At 45.3% G+C, this 19,302-nt stretch overlaps 1 protein-coding gene across 3 annotated transcripts in view; it reads right to left on the bottom strand.

Moving 5' to 3' along the window:
- IGF1R (insulin like growth factor 1 receptor) overlaps nucleotides 1-14,391 on the bottom strand; it is a 307,863-nt gene extending 293,472 nt beyond the window's left edge. Inside the window, exons 1-2 of one of the 3 annotated variants that reach the window (XM_067756082.1) lie at nucleotides 13,553-13,782; nucleotides 12,603-13,009 (exon numbers count right to left, since the gene is read on the bottom strand). In XM_067756082.1, the coding sequence (XP_067612183.1) occupies nucleotides 12,603-12,696 (94 nt within the window). In that variant the 5' untranslated portion in view covers nucleotides 12,697-13,009; nucleotides 13,553-13,782. Of the gene's footprint in view, nucleotides 1-12,602; nucleotides 13,351-13,552; nucleotides 13,783-14,336 lie in introns of those variants that run through there. The other 2 variants (XM_067756101.1, XM_067756091.1) reach the window with 2 other exon arrangements.
- Between the last annotated feature and the right edge of the window lie 4,911 nt (nucleotides 14,392-19,302).

The following is a 19,302-nucleotide window of genomic DNA, read 5'->3' as shown; positions in this document are numbered from 1 at the left end:
CACGCTGACGCTCAAAAGGCTGAGTCCCCTCACAGAGCGCTTGGCTGTCCTGCCCTCCCCACCTCCATGGGCCCCGCCCCACCAGGAACCTTGCCCCTGGGACCCTGAGAGCCAATACATTCAAGGAGCACTGAAGTCAGACGTCCCCCTACAGCCTCTCGTGCTCTTCAGCAGCTCGACGTCCCCACCCCTGCAGCCCACACACTTCATGAGTTCAAAACTTCACTGTAGATATAGGAAAGAAGGTCAATCCTCCAGTGGTTAGCATGTGGGGAAGGCCGGAGCCTGGAGCCCTGGGGAAAGGCCGGCAAGGCCACCACAGCATGTGGAGAAAAGACAGACAAAAACATGCATCTGTTGGATGCTTTCTACAAGCTGGTTCTGCTGAGCACCTGAGATACAGTATTGCTAATCCTCCCATCATCCCAAACTACAGATGGGGACACTGAGGCCTGGAACTCCTGCTCCAATACCTGCCTACACCTGAGAAAGGGAGGTAGAGGGGTACGTGCGGGGACGGGGGCTTCAAAGGCAGGCAGCGCTGCGCATAGGCAGCCCCACGACAAGGACAGATGAAAGGCAGGCACTGTGCTGGCTTGTCCTGGTGGGTTCACATCCACTCTGTTCAACGTTCGCATGGAGATTTTACAAAACTCTCTTACAATCTATGCTTGAAATTAATGTGCCAGGTTCAAATGATTATGTTTACATTTTCTATAAGAAATATCCCGTCTTACGAGTCTCCTCAGGGGTATGACGCTTTTAACGATAATCTCTTAGGTGTTAATTATGTTCAGGAGTCCTCATCACACCATCCTAGACAAGTAAACTTCCGGGGGAGGGGTGGTGTGCAGGGAGCAGGCTTCACCTCCAATGGCCCTACGATGAGGCCGTCAAAGGCCTTATCCAGACCCCTAAAGAAGAGGGAGCACTTAAGTGACAGAGGTCTTTAAGATTAGCTACTGTCCCTGCCAGGATCCACTGCAAACGTCTACTGGCCTCACCAAGAAAACAATGCAAGAAACAGAAGCAAATGTCTGCTCACAGTGATGCTGCTGCTTCCAACTAGACCTTCCTAAGAACTCCATCTCTCTCTACATTGTCTCAGGATCTGAGGACTAGAAAAGCCATAAGAAACAGCCTAGAGGGTCCCTGTCATTCAGAGGGAAGAGTGTGAGTGGTCAGCAGCTGCAGAGGAGGCAGTGCCCACCGGACCCCCTGAGGCTCCCCCCTGCTCCCCTGCATCAGGCCAAGCCAGGCACACCACACAGCAGAGCCCAGCCCGACTGCTTGCCTCCAATCAGGAGCCCAGCTCCACATAGTTTGAAGCCTGCCACGGACAAAATTGGTGCTGATGAGTGATTCATTAAACCCTACCTATAGGGAACTTCTGGAACAAGGCTTCCCTCCAGAGGGATGAGGCAGCCTTGACACAGGGCTAGAATCACAAGTGACCTTTCCAGGGGTTCTAAGATTTTTATTCACCTCAGTGTACAAAAAGCCTGATGAAACAATGATTTTAAAGATTGCTTTCAAGTTCTATGTAGTAGTAACTGGCCTGATAAAATGTTTCACCTGGCAGAGTGATCATGACAAGATGAAAATAAATTCGTTGTAAATAGTGTTGTAAAGAGTGCTTCAAAGTGAATGGGGGAGTGGGGAGAGGGACGGAGTTTGTCCCTTTAAGAAGTCTTCTGTTTCTTGAGGTCTTCCTATGTGCCAGGCACTGGGCCGCATCCTGGGAATTCAAGGATGACCAAGGTACCATTCCCTTCCCCGACCAGTGGGATAAAACAATTTGGGGGTGATGCACTAATAGGGGTATAAGGAGAGAGCTGTGAGGCCAACCAGCATGCAGGATCAAGGCCACCAGAGAGGGGGAACTGTAGCTAATTCTGAAAAGAGTTTGCCAGAGGGCAAATTGGTAATATAGTTGTTCCAAGCAGAGAGGCTCCCACCTGCCAAGGCAGAGAGACTTGAATGGGTACAGCCTGTTTCAGAAACAGCCGGAGCTGCTGTTCAAAATGTCTTAGATGATGGCAGGTTGCAGTCCTGTATCAGACAGCCAAACCAATGACTTCCAAATTAAGAATAATAAAAAGCAATCACGGAGAGACCAGTCTAAAACTTTCAAAATATAAAACTGAAGAACTACCTATACACTAACTTAGTGTAGCCTCAACTAAGGAAGTGAGAAAGTGGATTCTGAAAATACCCAAGAAGTATGAAGCCAAATATAGAAAACTGTCTAACAAAATACAACCAATGTGAGACCCAACGCCAGCAATAACAGTGTTTGTTACTATTCTCTATTAGGATTTCTGGCTGGTAAACACCTGAACTACATAAAAACTGCCCAAGGGCACACATTTAAGAATAATAATTAAAGTTTTACCACATATTTTAAGTAGAACAATGGGAAGTAAATCTTCCTTATTTTTAAAAATGAATCAATAGGTTTTTTAAATCTCTAACCTCAAAAGAAGTATTTTAGAAGTTGTCATTTTCTAAAGTCCTGTAAAAACATCTTAAATCCCAAATTGTAAAAGGCACACTAGATATAACAACTTTGCCAAGGTTGCTTACATCACTTAGGAAGACCCTAATTCTCTCATGCTAGCTCACTGTTGCAGTAGAACAATCTTAATTCAAAACCATATCCCAACGGTTCCTACAGAAGCCTGCAGTCTCCACATTTTCCTGCAAACCGGATTCCCAGGAACCAAGCCAAACAGCAAAATCTAAGAAGGGCAGTGGGGTAATTGCTATCTTCATCCATAGGGCACTGTTAATTCAGGACCCAAGAGGCTAAATTTCCTTTCTGGCCACTAGATGGCGCCTATGCGTTAGTGAGGTGGGCAAAGTGCACACTGGACACTTCTTGGGCACCAGCAAATATTGACAAATGAAAGAATTAAGAGAGAAAGCATAATAAGCAGATCTCTGAAATGGATGCTGCACTGCAGGCACTGGCCACTGTTTACTGAAAAAAGGTAAAATCACACAACTGTGTTTAAGAAGCAAATTGCAATCCTGTTAATAAGCACCTTAGCAAAATAAAGCTTTATTACAGAACATTTATTGAGCACCTACTATGTGCCAGGCTCTGACAATGGCAGTCAAATGTCAAGTGCGTCCTATGTTTCTAGCACTACCCAAATAACATCTCTGTTCATGGATGTCATGTCATGAGCAGTAGCAAGCTAAAGTCTGAGGGCTCAGTATATGCCAGCCTCTGTTCTAAGCACTTGACATATGTATCAGTTCACTTCGTTTTTATGAATAAATGTCTGGAATAGGTTCTATTAAAATTATAATATTACAGGGCTTCCCTGGTGGCGCAGTGGTTGAGAATCTGCCTGCCAGTGCAGGGGACACGGGTTTGATCCCTGGTCCGGGAGGATCCCACATACCGTGGAGCAACTGGGCTTGTGTGCCACAACTACTGAGCCTGTGCTCTAGAGCGTGCGAGCCACAACTACTGAAGCCCATGTGCCTAGAGCCCGTGCTCCGCCACAAGAGAAGCCACCACAGTGAGAAGCCCGCACGCAGCAACGAAGACCCAACGCAGCCAAAAATAAATTAATTAATTAATTTAAAAATAAACTATAGTATTGCAGATGAGGGAACTGAGGCACAGGAAGATTAAACAATTTGCTTGAGACCTTAGCTATTGAGCAGCTGAGATTCAAACCCAAGCCCTTTGGCTGCCCTGCTCTCTACAGTCTCATAAAATGACAACAGCTCAGGTACCAGACAAAACAAATCACTGTTTACCGGCACAGCAGGGGGTATGACATCAAAAGGAATAAGGGGGAAGTCAGGTCTATAGAAATGAAGGTAATCAAGAAAAGCTTCAGGAAGGAGAAGGAATCTGAGTTAGAAATTAAAGGATGGCATCTCAGATGTACTATAACCACAGGAAGGTATTTGAGGGACAGGAATTAACTGACTTAGTGTCCCATCTTTAGACAGTTACAGTATTGTCCCTATTTCACAGATCTGAAACCTAGAGATTTTTTTAAATGAAAAAATATTCCTCTTCCCCCAATTTTTCTGACCTTAATTTTCTAAATATATTAGAAGATGGTTTTATTTTGTTGTTTAATGAGAAAAGGAGAAAACTCTCCCCCAATTATTTCAAGTCTCTACATTTCTGTTGAGACTCAGAAAAGTTAACTTGTTCAGGGCCTGGGAACTAATTGGCAGCGAAGGAGAAACTAGAACCAGGTGACCTTGCTGTGCTCTAGAGTAGCACTTTCCACTATTCAGTTTGGAGGGGGGAGGGGACAGGGAGCAGTAAAGAGGAAAAACATGCCAAGCCATGAACACAGCAGGAGCAAAACCATGGAGACAGGAATGGGCTTACTTACCGCACAGCTAGAGCCCATTGCTGGAGAGTGCTGGGAATTCACACGGGATCCCTACAGCACAGTCTCAGTAGGACGGATTACAGCCCTAGATGGGGGCCCTTGGACCTGATTCCTGGACCATGATGCGGCACATGCTGAGTATCTGGGGCTGGCAAGTCCATCAAAGCAGAGGGAGGGCGCAGGAGTCAGAGTGCCCGGCCCAGAGGCCAACCAAGCATCTCCTCTAAGAGTCCATGCAGGTCTGGACTGGACCAGGGTGGAGCCAGAAATGCACAAATCTGAACAATTTCAAGTGACTCAGTGAGGTAGAAAGGAAACATTCAATGAATGAGTCTCCCCAGAAAAGGGCTGATGAACTGAAATTTAACTAGGAATTCCATCCTGATCCAACATTTGTTGTTGAAATTCTTACTGAGGTAATGTTAGACAGAAAATCCCAAATATATCGCTCGACAAAGTAAAGCAGCAATACAAAAGAATTTCCTGTGATTAAACTATACCATGCTGTGACCTCACATGTGCCATGAACTCATTATCCACAGAAATCAGACAACAGAACTACAGAAGCTGAACAGCAGATCTTCCTCTGTCGCTGGTCTCTTTGTTCGTTTGTTTTCATGACAATGTGTTCCTCTTTCAAATTCGGAGTCTGTGAGCTATTGGTAGGTATTACCCCACTACTGTGAGACCCCAGAAAATTAGGTGGGGAGAATAAACACAGGATGACACTGATAATCTGAGCACAACTGCTGAGGGTTTTGCAACCTAAATATAATTAATAGCTGATGACTTAAAACTATTGCCAGCTGACAGAGGAAGGTAGATCATGGACCTCTCACCTGGGCTTTCTTTCTATGCTTACTACTTTTCTCCAGGAGGTTATTAAAGGTCACTAGTATGCTTCCAATTTCAGAAAAATTGTTATAAACTAATCTCTCCCTAATCATCATCAGACTTTTCTCCCTTAAAGTGTTATTAACTAAAATTTGCCTAACTCAAATTGGTACTGTCTCACGTACTTAGTCTAACATGTATTTCCAATAATCAATTTTATAGAGACAAACCACTGACTGTATTTTATATGAGAGGATAAGCTGAAAGTAGGCATCCAAAACATCTAAGGAAAATTTTAAAGTTCTGCTCTATAAAACATTTATGCTTTAAGACTGTCAACATATATTTGTTCTCTCACGTCAAGAGTAATTTAGAAAGCAGCATGCATACACCTGAATTACCAACCTGACAAATAATTCCGAAGCCAGTTTAAAGAAAGCTCGTGATAGGTTTTAAAAAAAAAAAAAAAGTAGCCATACAAAAGTATACAAAACAGCAACAATAATGTACTTGAAACTGTCAGAACTCAGATGAATGGATGGAAATACACACACACAATTCTGAACAAGTGGCATTTTTTATCATATAACTATTACTAAAGTAGATGCTTGTCTTGTTAAGGGAACTAAGAGGCTAAAGAGTGATATAAAAAATAAACTTTCAAACCTCCCTCCCCCAAGAACTTTCTGGACTAGGAATAGAATACTTCCTCAAGAATAGAATAGAATACTTCCTCTTTAAAATATAAATGCTTAAATTAAAAAACAAATTTTTAAGGCTTCCAGACTATCACAATGTGAACAATTTAAAGCAGGTATAGCTATCTCTGCAGCATTTGGTGGTACCTGTCTTATGCATGCATTTTCCCTATGTGGCTAGCCTCCAATCTATTTCAAATAAGAAACCATCAGCAATCATACATGGGACACTCATCTCCATGGACGCATCCCCAGCAACTGGCCAAGTAGCCATCACCAGTACTAACCAAGGAGAGGACCAATATGAGAATAAAGGCAGTCCCTGCATCCCTACCTACCTTTCCCCATCACAAATAGTAGCAACAATACACGGTAAAAGTTATTGCAATCATAGGCATTCATCCCTCATCATAAAAGAAACTTTCTGCTGTGTTCCAGTAAAATCTGAATAGCAACCTATAAGTTTAAAAATTCTTCTAGTCCAGGGCAGAAAAAAGAAAGAAAAATGAAAGCCTCATTTACTAGTTTGTTTTAGTGTTTTAAACAAACATAGCAAGTAACTTCTGTGTTTTGACTCATATATTTAAAATCATATGTAGAATAGTTTATGATATCAGAACAAATTTTTAAACTTAAAGAATTGAGTCCAATAAGTACTCAACATGTATTTATTGAGGAAAAGAGGAAAGAGAAAAAACCATTTAATTCAAATAAAGAAATATCAATATTCCCTTCAGATTTTGAAATTAATCAATTTCATAAGCCCTAAGTGAAGCTGGCATAAGTGGAAAAAGTAGAGAAGTCTTCTAAACATATTATTTGGGATTTTACAACATGAGTAAAACTGATGATTTAAAAATGGGAAAAAAAATAGAAAACAATTTAGTCTTCAATCTTCAAAAGTCTCAAAATCAAAGACACTGTTAATATTTTGAGTCGAATATAACCAAAACAATTTATCAAAAGAAACGAACTTCACCATGCCCAGGGAATGTGCATCTATTGAGATAACGACCTAACTTGTTTTTAAAGATCTTCTGTTTACCAACCGTTTTACACAAAATGTATGCCCCTTCCTCAGAAGAAATCAGTTCTTTCCAGATCCTTGGGGGTTGGTATAAGGGTGGTACTTATTTCAAAGTTTTAATCTTTCCAAATACTGAAAATCCTCCCCAAATGTCAACAAGTCTCAATGTGCAAAAACATTGGGACTGTTGTTCCCCACTCCACCCACCCACCCCACCCCCCTGCCACCTTAGTTTAAGCCAAATCATTTCTTTACAAATAACTGGAGAAGTTCCTCTTGATAATCGGATGCCAAACACCATTTTCAAGGAGAAGTCAGAGTGCTTCATTCATAATTCAACTTGTCTTTAAAGTGTTCAGAATTTTCCTTTGGAACATCTCAGACAGAGAAATCAAGAAACTATATCCCAAGCACGTGTGCAACTATTATATATTTAGTACAATTGAGAGGCATGCATCTCTTGGACTCAGATAGCACCTGTCATAAGTTGGCTAAGAACAGCAGTTCAAAGCAAGTTGGCCTGTGGGCACAAATACCTCTTCTATGAACTAGGGTTGATTTTTAAGTGAGTTTTGAAAACAAATCGAAAAAAATCACAACCCAGAGAGAAACATGGCTTGGACATTTTACAATTAAAAAACATTTCAAGATTTAATTGCCTCCTCAATCTCTTTCTTAGCCCCTCACACTTTTAAAAGCAGTCAAGTATTTTAAATTAAATAAGGCCTTACAATTATGAAAGTTCTCTAAAGATTTCCAGAAAGCTAACTAAGCAATGTGTAAATCCAAAAAATGTAAACCAAGTAAGTCCCATCTTCCTCACAACTCAAAACGTGCTGTGAAACATTCATGTACACACCTGTAACTCCTACTAAAGTTCTGGCAAATGGTAACTACGACACTGTCCATTTTTAATCACAATTGTCATAACCAATGTTATAAACAAGGCAGTGCAGCTGATCGAGATGGGTGACTGTCTCATGGATGCCACAGCCTGCCAGCAACAATGCAATAGGAGGGAAGGTATTAATAAGGCAAGCGGTGCTGCACAGGCCTTCAGAATATCAACAACAGTGATTTGCTTCCTGTCTTAAGTCTACAGAAATGTTTTTAAAGGGCCTTTAAAATGTTATTTGAGAACTGTGTACCCTGTGCTGAGTCTGAAAAAGATCTGAATTTTCCAGAAACTTTGTTTCATGCACGATTATACAAAAATGCCCCAAGGACAAAAGTGAAGTTCTCTTTCTGTGCAGGCTCGGGCATCACTTAACAAAGGATCCAGCTTCCATACAGCAGGTGCTCAATAAGTGCTGGCTGGATTCAGTTGCTTCTTACAGCTCATTCTTACAAAACAAATGAAACCAGATTTAAAAGGAAGCTACTGTCCCTGGAGGGCTCTCCTTGGCAAAACTCTAAGGCAACAAGTGAAAACGATACAGTTGATATTCATTACTGCCCTGATCTTGCAACAATAAGAAGAACAGGAAACATTTTTATTAGTAAACTGAGCCTCAGATGAAGACCAAAAACAAATATAAACAACAACTGAATTTACGGTCTTTTCCTATTAAAAGGCCAAGGTAAATCTGGATAAAGACAGAACAGTTTGAAAACAAAAATGCCTTTGCTATGTTTTTTAATCTTTTGTTCAATAAGAAATTTTAATTAAAAAATAAAATAATCACTGTATACCTGAAAAAGCTGCTGTATCCTACAAAGATTCTCTTTCCTGCTCAGATTCTGGAGCTATTTAAGAAATAAAACAAGCAACAAAGAAGAAAAAGAAAGCCCACTGCATTAAAATGAACAGTTCTTCCTCAGTTTTTACTACCAGGTTGGTTAATATGGGATATCAAAAAAAGACAGTGGAAATTCTTTATCATCTTAAACATTACATTCTTTCTTGTTCGAAAACATATGTAAGAAAACTGGAATAGAAAATGCCATCCAGATTCGGCTCCTAAACTCTCATCTTGGAAAGACCAACATCGTTTCAGATTCAGTTAAGGATTTTACTGTCACAAATCGGACCTTCACTACTAGCACTTGCGTTTTTTTAACCCAACCCCTTAATCCTTAATGTGAGCTATGTCTAACCAAGATTCTTTTTTCCTGTCTGTCTTTTTCTCCTATGGCACTGAATCTCTGCTGTTAGAGCTTCAGCGATCAGTTTGTAGTTCATGGATCGGAAAAACTCCATAAATTAAAAAAAGAGAGACATCAACCTGCTGGACAAATTTACTTAATAATTTTAATCTAGATTCTATGTTCAGAGTAACACAACGCATTCTTTTCAACCTTAGCATATTTCTTTAAAAAAAAAAATCCCATATTACATTTGGGATATAATTCACATAGCATAAAAATCACTCATTTAAAGTGTACAATTCAATGGTTTTTAGTATTTTCAGAAGGTTGTGCAACCATCGCCACAAACTAATTTTAGAATATTTTCATCACCCCAAAAAGAAACCCTGCATCCATTAGCAGCCACTCCCCACCCCCTCCTCCCCCAGCCCTATGCAACCACTAATCTACTTTCTGTCTCCATGGATTTGTTAATTCTGGACTTCATATAAATGGAATCATATAATACGTGGTCTTTTGTGACTGACTTCTTTCACTTAGCATGTTTTTAATGTTCTTCCAGTCAACCTTAGCATATTTCTTAACGTTGGACTTTTCTAATCCTTCTGACAAATCAAATATATACCCTTTTAAACTTCCAACCCACGCCCCACCCCTCCGCAAAAGTACCGTTTACTTGCTATTTCCCTCTAGAGAGGCTAAACTATAATTTGCTATTCAGGTTCTTTCCAAACTTCTTATTCTGGATTCTTCTCCTGGTAATAAAACAGCAACTTCTTTTAACACCAACCTTTCACATACCTACATTTCCCTGACAATAAGATATGACTGTGCCTAGGGCAGAAAGATGACACATCTTTTTAATGAGATGGCCACAATACATTTAAAGTGCACATTGACTTTTTTAATATAAAAAAGCATCATATTATTTGGCTATCACTCCTAACTCCCAAACCTCCCTTCTTCAGATGCACTGTTCACAGTACATTGATAAAAAATTCTGTATGACTTCATCTGCTTCAAAACTTCTTGATTTTCTAAGTTAAAGATTTAAAAAATCATCCCTACTGCTATCACACTGTGAGAGAAAACACTAATCCCTAAACAGGCCAACACAATATTAATCAACAGCACCCCAGTCTTTATTATATTATACTAGACAGCCAAAAGAATGTTGGTCTCTGATAGGACTCAGTGGTTTATTTCTATCAGAAGTAAGCATTCCAGCACCTTTTGGACTAAGGACTGAACACACGCTGACACTGAGCATATCATTTACTCCTGAAAACTTCCAAGCTGTAGGTAGGGAGGGGCAGGTAGTGAGTTTGAACTTCAACAAACCATAATGAGGATTGGGGTGCTTTCTGGCCATCCATCAAGTTTTCAGAAACCAACCATTTTCAAGGGACCCTTGAGCAAAGCTTTGGCATCTAGAACTATAAAAGTATGTTAAAATGCCCCTACCCCTCCTGTTTTCTCAGGGGAAAAAACCACCTTTCGCCAAGATATTTTTCACGAAGAACTCCAAACATGATATCCTATTTTTTTACATTTTTTTTTTGATATCCTATTTTAAAATGCCGGAGTCCTGCATGGGAGAAGCAAGGCCATTCCTGCTGTTGTGAACTTCAGAACTTACTAACATTAAACAATAAAACTAGAAACACGACACAGTTCAACCACATGCTGTAGTAAAATGGATTAACTCTCCTGTGTCTCCTAAGCTATATTTAGCTTTTAAAGGCTAGAAACCCTCCTCTGTCCCCCCAAACACCATCTGCGAGCCTTAGAAGGGAGCCGAAAGCCCTTCGCCCAATCCAGCCAGAGGAAAGTTTAGAAAACAAAGAACAGGAGAGTTCAGACTTGTAGAAGGTCCAGACTCAATCAGAGTCTTACTCCATGAAGTAAACACGCTAATTCTATAAAAATCTGCTCTTACTCCATCATGGACTCATTTCTTACAAAACGTTTAAGAAGGGCTTGTTTACAGGAACAGCCTTTCCGAACTGCCCCTATGATGGGGACAGACAGCCCCCGCTGCCTCCCGATTCCCCCCCTCACTCTTCGAGGCTCCGTCGTGATTTTTCAAAGTTAATTGGCACCACCTGCATACCCTCGGCAAGCATTACTCACCAACACGCCCTCGTCGTTCCTAGCCCCAGTTCTGTGGCTGCATTTAAACTTTAATCGTGTTCAAGTTACCCTGCCATCGCGAATGTATCAGTAAGCCTCACTTTAATGTTTTGAGAAGAACAGGACTCTCTCCTTTCCTCCCTCCACACACCGCGGGGCCCTAAGTTCTCACTCCCTCCCTCCCCGCACTTCCCTACCCCTACCCGACACTACCAAAACAAAAGCTATCAGATTGCAGGCGACAGCGTGTGGAGCGATATTGCTTATTAACTATGTACAAAGGAAGTGCGGGGCAGCGGGGGAGGGAATGCAACAAAACTCTGGCCACGAAACCCAGCCCAAGGTTGCGCGCTAGCAAAACAAAACACCCTCCTCCGCACCCCCGCCGCCGCAGATCCTGGCGCCCCTTAAACGACGACGCACGACACCTCTCGCCAGGGCCCGGCGTCTCGGTGTCCCGGAGCGGCCGTGTGGCTGCAGCTACAGCCCCGCGTTGCGAGCACGTGTATGGAAATGCAAGTCGGCTCCGACCACACACCCACTCCCGCACACTCGGATGCTGCCCTACCACCCCTAGCACTGCCAGGAGGAGGAGAGCGTCCACCCGCCGGTAGAAACTGGGCGAAGCTCCCAGCACCCTCTGAACTGGGGGTCCGGACGCGCTCCCCGGAACAGCCCAACTGACGCAGGGCCCCCGACCTCGCACTTTTCCAGGGGCTTCGTGGAGGCGTGGGGGGCCTAGGCGGGAACGCTCCCCGCACCCCCAAGCAGCACTGAGCAGCCCCGGGAAGCCGGGGACTAGCGACCCACCGCGGGTCCGGCGAAAGCGACATGAAAGGCCAGGAACCCAAAGAGCCCAAGGGACAAAGCGCGTTGGGCCACAGAAGGCCGCGCTGGAATGTTTGGAAACCCATCCTGGGGCTGCGAAGCCTCTCCGCCAGGCACCTCCTCCAGGGCACCTTGCATCCCCAAAGGCCAGCAGGCTGCCCGCTCCCGCCACCGGTCACCGAGTTTGCCCCAGCCGCGAGGTGGCCGCGCGAGCTGTCACCGCCGCCTGCGCGGTGCGCGGCTCCGCGCACCGGGAGGGGCGCGTGGTGCGGGAAGCCGGGCGCGAACTTCCCTGCTGGAGCCCGCGGGCCGCCCGGGAGTGAGCGCTGCGGAGACAGCCGACCCCCGGGGCAGGGCTCTAGGGACAGCGAAAGAGAAAGCCACCGAGGCCCTTCCCACGTGGGGATGCGCTGAGCTGGGGCCCGCGGGGCTCCAAACTAACGAGCCTGGGCCCCGGGGCCCCTCCGGCCTTCCGGCCGAGCCCCTCGGCGCCCCGCCCCGCGGCTCCCGAGATCGGGAGCCCAACAGCTGCGACGGTGGCAACTCGTGTTTCGCAAACAGGGCGCAGCCCCTCAGAGGAAAAGTTCCCGCAGTGGCCGCGGGCGGCGGGCACATACTCACTTTCTCCACTCGTCGGCCAGAGCGAGAGCGCGGCGGAGAAAAATAGGAGCCCCCACAGCGAGGTCGGGGACCCTCCTCCGGAGCCAGACTTCATTCCTTTTATTTGGGACGAAATTCCCCTTTCTCAAAAAAAAAGGGGGGTGGGAAGGAAAAGAAAAAGTCTCAAACTCAGTCTTCGCCCCCCCCCTCCAAAAACAAGGGCGAAGGCAACAATATTCCAAAGGCGGCGCCGGCCGGGGGTCCGCGGGGCTGCGCGGACGGGGCGGGCGGCGGCGCTGGGCGGCCCCTCAGCGCCGGCAGCCGCGGCCGAGGACTCGGCGGAGTCGGGAACCCGATGCGCGCCGGGGCGGGCTGTCGGCGTCGTCGGCCTCCATTTTCAAACCCAAAGAGACAGGAGGGAGGAAAAACTGCAAAGAAAGGGGGCAAAGCCCAAATCCGTCTCGGCGAGGAAGGACAAAACCGGCCCCAGACAGAGGAGGAGGCTGTCCGACGCCCGAGCCTCCGCGGCGGGAGGGCGCGACGCAGTTCGCAAGATTGCCCCGAAGTCCGGGTCGCGGGCGAGGCCGACCGGGGGCAGAAATACGGAGTAAAAATGAATGAGCGGCTCCCCCTCCTCCTCCTCCTCCGGGCTCCGCTCGCCGCCGCCTCCTCCCTCAGCTCCGCCGCCGCCGCCGCCGCGAGCTCCTTCCCAAATCCAGGACACACACAAAGCGGCGGGCCGACCGCGCCGCGCTCAGCACTCCCGCCGCGCCGCCCGGGCTCCGCGCCGCCGCCGCCCGGCCCGCGCCGGCCCCCGCCCGCCGCCGCCGCCGCCGCCGCCGCCGCCGCCGGCTCCGCGCGGGGGCCCCGGCTCGCTGAAGGTCAAAGCCGAGGCGCGCGGCGCGCCGTGGAGCTCCCCTCGCGCGGGAGGGGCGTGGAGGGCCCGGGGAGCGGGGCCGAGGGTCTGCAACCTCCAGGCACGGGCGCGCCGGGGGCAGGCTCGCTGGCGGCGTCCCTCTCTCTCGCTCGCCTCTCGAGTTCGCCTGGTGCGCTCGCTCCTCCTCGGGTTTTTTTTCCTTTTTTTTTTTTTTTTTTCCGCTCAGCAGAGTTAATGCTGGTAAACAAGAGCCTCAGCCTCGCCGCGCCGCTGCCGCCGCCGCTGCCACACACTGGGGGCTCGCGCGCGCGCGCTCTCGGGGCCGCGCACACTCGCCCGCGCGCACACCCGCCCGCGCGCACACTGGAGCGGCCACAGCCGCAGCCGCGGCGCGCGGAGGGCCCGGCCCAGGCCGGCGCGCGCCAAGAGCCGGAGCCTGGGATCTCAGGGCAGTGCGGAGCGGAGCCCGAGCGTGGGATGCGAAGCTGCGAAGCACCGCCCCCGCCCCCTGCCCGCGCGGGCACACGCGCGCGCGCCCACACGCTCTCGCCCCCACCCGCACTGCGCCGGCCACCCTGCACGCGCCCTCCCCTCCCGCAAGACTCCAAAAACAATGCCCCAGGCGCCTGTCCGGGCACAGCGGAGGAGCTAGCAGGGGAGGGGAGGAGGGGCGGGGGTGGGGGGTGGGGGCGGGCGGGGAGTGCGGGGCCCGAGAGGTTCATTGAAAACAACAACAGGAAGGCTGGAAAACGCGTTTCCCCAGTTCTTGAAAAGCTTCATTGTTTCCTGCAGCTGTTGCAAAAGAAATAAATAAGTGCGTGCATGCGGCATTTTTTCGCAGCCTGCTGGAAACCTCGAACGTGGCGGGAGGGGCATACCTGGGAGAAAGGAGACCCCCAGGCTACTAAGTGGGCACATTCGCGCAAGGTTGGGGCAGCCACGGCGTCGCCATCGGGGAGCCCACAGTTCCAGGGCTCGCGGGCAGCTAGGGCGAAGGGCGCGGCTCCCGTGGCTCGGCCCCGGGAGCAATGGGAGACGGCCCGCTGGGGCCCGGAGCCGGGGAAGGGGAGCCCAGACAGGCTGCCCCGCGTGCCCAGCGCGCGTCCCCGCGGCGGCCGCCAGGGGGCGCGGCAGGAGCCGGGGAGGGCTGGCCCGCGGAGTGTCGCCTCCCTCCCTCCGGGAGAGGAAATATGGGGGCCCGGACTGGGGGCCGGCCGGGTTGGGTAGCGCTGGCCCGGCCTCCGAGACCCGCGGCGGGTCCAGAGAGATCCTCGCGGATTCGCGCTTCTCCTGGCTCCACCACGTGGACAGCTGAGGGGAGCGGCCAGGGCGCGTGCACGGTGCGGGGCTCCGGGGGCCCCGAGGCTAGGGGGCGTGTCCGAGGGGTTCCCCGAGGAAGGGGTGGGGGGACCGGGGCCGAGACGGGTCTCCCGGTTGGGTTCGCGACAGGCGAACACGCCTCACACAAGCACAATGAGTGGTCACTGCGGAAACCCACCCGCACCTGCCTCGGGTCCTCCCGGGCACGTCTCTCTTGCCTCCTTCGCTCTGTAAGTGACTAGAAACTTCCAGTCCAGTGTCCTCTGTGGTTTTCTTGAATGTGCCCAAGGAGAGGTTTCCCCAAAGAGAGACTTGCCCTAGGACTGACATCTAATGAATAACGCTGCGGAGACCAGGTCCTCAAAGCGGGAAACAACCCCGCAATGGCTAGAGAGAGGAGTTTGAAATACGTGGACTTTTAAAAATAGTGATTGGACCACGTGTCGCCTTTAATGTGGTCCGGTTTCATGACTCAGGCTAATTGCTGTCAATAATAAGTAAAAAGAAGATGGCTAACAAAGAGTTGTGAATGTCGAGATTGAGTAGAAGTGTTAGTCTCATAAACAATCAGGCTGTCTGGTAAGAGGGGATCTGTTCCAAAGGAAAGTAGTTTTCTTTTTTTTACTCTAATTGTAAAAGGTTTCCGCGTTACATTATGCATCCCATCGTTCGTAAATAATTTTTTAAATTAAGAGCTGAAAACAAGTCAAAAGCTATTATAATGGAAACCTAGCCCTTTTCCCCCTATATTTATTCCCTAGATCATTTTTCCCCTTGGAAATTTTTAGCTCAATTCAGTAAGTCAGTTGGATAGAAGGGAAATAAATCTTTTTTTACTTAAGAAAGTCATTCATATGGGATTGTTTTGTTTAACTGAAATTCAGCTGAATTTTTAAATAAAATGTTCCAGTTTTAGATATTCCTGGACATTAGCAAAGAAAGAAATATATTTGAATCTTTAAAAAGAAATTTAAATTTAGCATGTATCATTTTAAAAGTAGGCACTACCATATGAATAATTAAAATTTGGTCTACTAATTTTTAAATATTTCTTCAGACAATTCCCTATATGAGATTGGTTTCAATGCCTACAGATCCACTCTGCAATTAAATGTAAAAGAATATCAATATTATATTTTCATTATATTTAATATTCAGAATTTTGTAATACATACTTGTAAATTAAGACAAAAGTTTAGAGCTGATTTTTTAAAAGAATGATGCTAATATAAGATCTTTAAATACTACACAATATATATTTTAGTATTAGTAAATTCATTCAGTTGTCCCTGAGAACATAAGGGGGTATATGGAATAAAGAGAAATGCATACAGTTATTTAAATTGTAGGGTTTTTTTTTTAACCAAAATGAGTTTTCATTTGTGATTTTTTTAAATGTTTTTTTTCCCTAAAGTGCTAGGACGTCAATAAGGTTAAATTATTTTAGACAGTGAAGTTAAATGTTTTTTATCATATAGCTTAATATTTAGAAAAAAAATCAAAATTTAGGTTGCCTTTCAGCTCTACCTTGATTACGCAAAGAAGGTGATTTGCATTTTCTTCAATTATTACATTCTACATACCAAAGTCAAGCTTATTTTTTCAACCTTAGAAATAAAATCAGGTAGTAAAACATTAATTGGAGTATTTGCTTTACAACTGCACTGCCAATGCATCACACATTTTGTTTTATGCAATTTTCCCCAGGTATCTTATAAATTTCCCTTACTTTGGAACTGAAACTGGTTGGTCATTTTCACTTTATAAAAACTGTTTACTTGAAAAGAGTTATATCTCAAATTACTGTGCTAAATGTACCAGATCCCACCCCCCCCCCCGCCAAATGTAATATATACCAAGTGAAAAATATGAGAAACAGCACAAATGACAGTTGACAAGTAATACAATATATTGTGATATATTCCCAGAAAGGAATGTCATTCAACAGCGAGTGAATAAACTACAGCCACATACAACATGAGCAGATCTTTGAAACAATATGTTAAGTAAAGAAATGTAAGTTCCAAAAAACTATACACATAATACCATTCTGATAAAGCTCTTAAAAGCAGGGAAAACAAAAACTATGAGGCAAATTTTAAAGCAAGACCATCAAATACATGATAAAATATTTTTGTTTTGTTTTGTTTTGCTTTTGTTTTTGTCTTAGCAAGAGGATTCATAAAGAGCACAAAATCCAGACCTTGGTTACTTCAGGGAGGAAGTGGGGAGAACCCCAAAGGCACATGCAATGTTCTTGGAAATATGTTCATCCTCAGATGGGGTGGTAGATTTACAGATTTCCATTTTATAATTATGCTTTATAACTAACACATATGTTACACATATTTTTGCATGTATAAAATATTAAAGTAGATAAGAAAGAAAAATATGGGAGAAATTCATGAAAGAGATCATCCCAGCTTTCCAATATGATTCTTCTAGATTCCAAGCTGTTTGTATAAACAAATCAGAAGCATTAAAGAACCACTAAAATTGTATAGTTAATCAAGGTCTTACCCTTAAGGATATATTTCAAGGAATATGTACCCATAGCCTATCAATGCAATTCAAGACAAAAACAAATCATGAAACAAACAATGTCAAAGAATTCACTCCATAGGTAATCAGGTTCATTAAGAGTGCATTCTGTAAATTGTCTGGCAGTTTCCTATAAGGTTAAGTAAACATACACCTAACTCATGATCCAGCAATTCTACCCCTAGCTATTTAACCAAAAGAAATGAAAATATATCCACAAAGAGACCTGTATGGGAATGTTGATAGTTGCTTTATTCATAATAGTAAAAAACTGGAAACAACCGAAATGTACCTCAAAAGGGAAAAGGACAAACAAATCGTGATATAGCCATTCAACACACTACTGCTTACCAATAAAAAGGAACAAACTATTAATACATACAAAAACATAGATAAGCCTCAAAAGCATGGTAGTGTGTGTATTCATCAAAAACACATTGAACTGTACATTTAAGATGGATGCACTTCATTGTGTGTAATCATATCTGAATTTTAAGTTTTAAAGAGTGCATTATGTAATTTAGAAATTTTGCAGCTGTTCTAAAAAAGCTTAGCAAAATGCTTTCCATTTTTGCTATTATGTGAGTTAGTAGAGCTCATCTCCAACCTCCATGCCCACAGCTGTCTCTACAAATCAATACACTTTCAGAGATACATCTGCCTAAGTTCTCCTGCGAAGGGCTTTAGCTGGAGAAGCCACCAAGGGGGTCTCCACAAAGCAATCCGGGGGCAGGAAAGAGACAAGGGATCTCTAGATGGTTCCAGTCTCTGCACAGCCACAGCGAGGTGAGTCCCAGTCTCCTTGAGATCTGTTTACACTCAGCTTGAAAAGAGTTTTCTATTTTAGATGTGCACAGATAGCCAGCTCACGGGGCTGCAAGTGCTACATTCCTCCCTAATACTTTAAAAGCAAAGTGGAGTTTTCAGAAACCTCCACATTGGACAGGGACAGTGGGACATCTTTTTGTGACTACTTCCAGAACCATGTTCCGGTGTAACATCAGTAAGGGAAGTTCCTGGAAAACCCAGGCCTGGGCCAGGAGTGACAGGCACCCTCATGCTCGCCATGGATCCAAGGTGGAAGCTGGAAGTCTTCTGTTGCTGCACAGCCTTCCACAAACTGTCACTAGCCTGAGGGTGAGGCATATTCAACTCTCCTCGCAGTAATTTGTGGGAAAGTAAGCAATACCAGGAGCGCTGTACTAGCTCCATCTTTTTCACTTGTCTGTTTCACTTGGGTCTCTGAGATGGCTGTGCCATCTTTACTCTTCCACGTAGTTAACTTTCAATCTTAAGGATCCTTGGCTGGTAGAAAGCACAAAAGATGCTTCTTCATCTTTGAAATGCATCTTAGAAGTACCTGAAAAGTGGGGTTAAATCAAAATTTCTCTTCACTCTGATTAATGCCACCAGCTCTGAGATGTTTTATCAGCAACATGCCAAAAGGTGACAAGCGGCTCTGCCCCACTCTGCAAAGCTGTGTGACTCTGTGAAGGTAGCTTTACCTGTTTTCTCCTCTGTGAAATGATCATATTGGAGTAGACCTTTCTGCTCTTAAAATACCATGATTTCTTTCTTCGGTTTTTAATTGAGAGTGGTACCTTGGTATCCCATACTACAGCTCCTACCTTTAATTTATTTTTCAAGTAATTAATAGCCTGTAAATCAATGCACAGGCAACAGAAGCCAGACTCAAGGAATAATTGTTTCCTAACTTGTTTTATTAATGCAGATTTTTCACACATTAGGGTTTCTTAGAGCAGAACACTTTTTTCCCAGCAGTTCTTAATTCCCATATGTATTCCAAGAATGTAAGTATGGAAAGACAAGCAAAAATATCACCACAGCAGGGGCTACGCCAAGTGGCCACGGGTGACCCACAAAAGGGATAATCTCCTCATTGATCACTGAGAATGTTCCCGCAAAGTGTTCTCTTCTGGATACTAAGTTCTAGTGGAGCCTTATTCTATAGAATATATTGGT

The sequence above is a fragment of the Pseudorca crassidens genome, chromosome 1 (assembly GCF_039906515.1).
Source record: "Pseudorca crassidens isolate mPseCra1 chromosome 1, mPseCra1.hap1, whole genome shotgun sequence".
NCBI classification, from domain to species: Eukaryota; Metazoa; Chordata; class Mammalia; order Artiodactyla; family Delphinidae; genus Pseudorca; species Pseudorca crassidens.
This window is presented reverse-complemented; position numbering and strand designations above follow the sequence as displayed.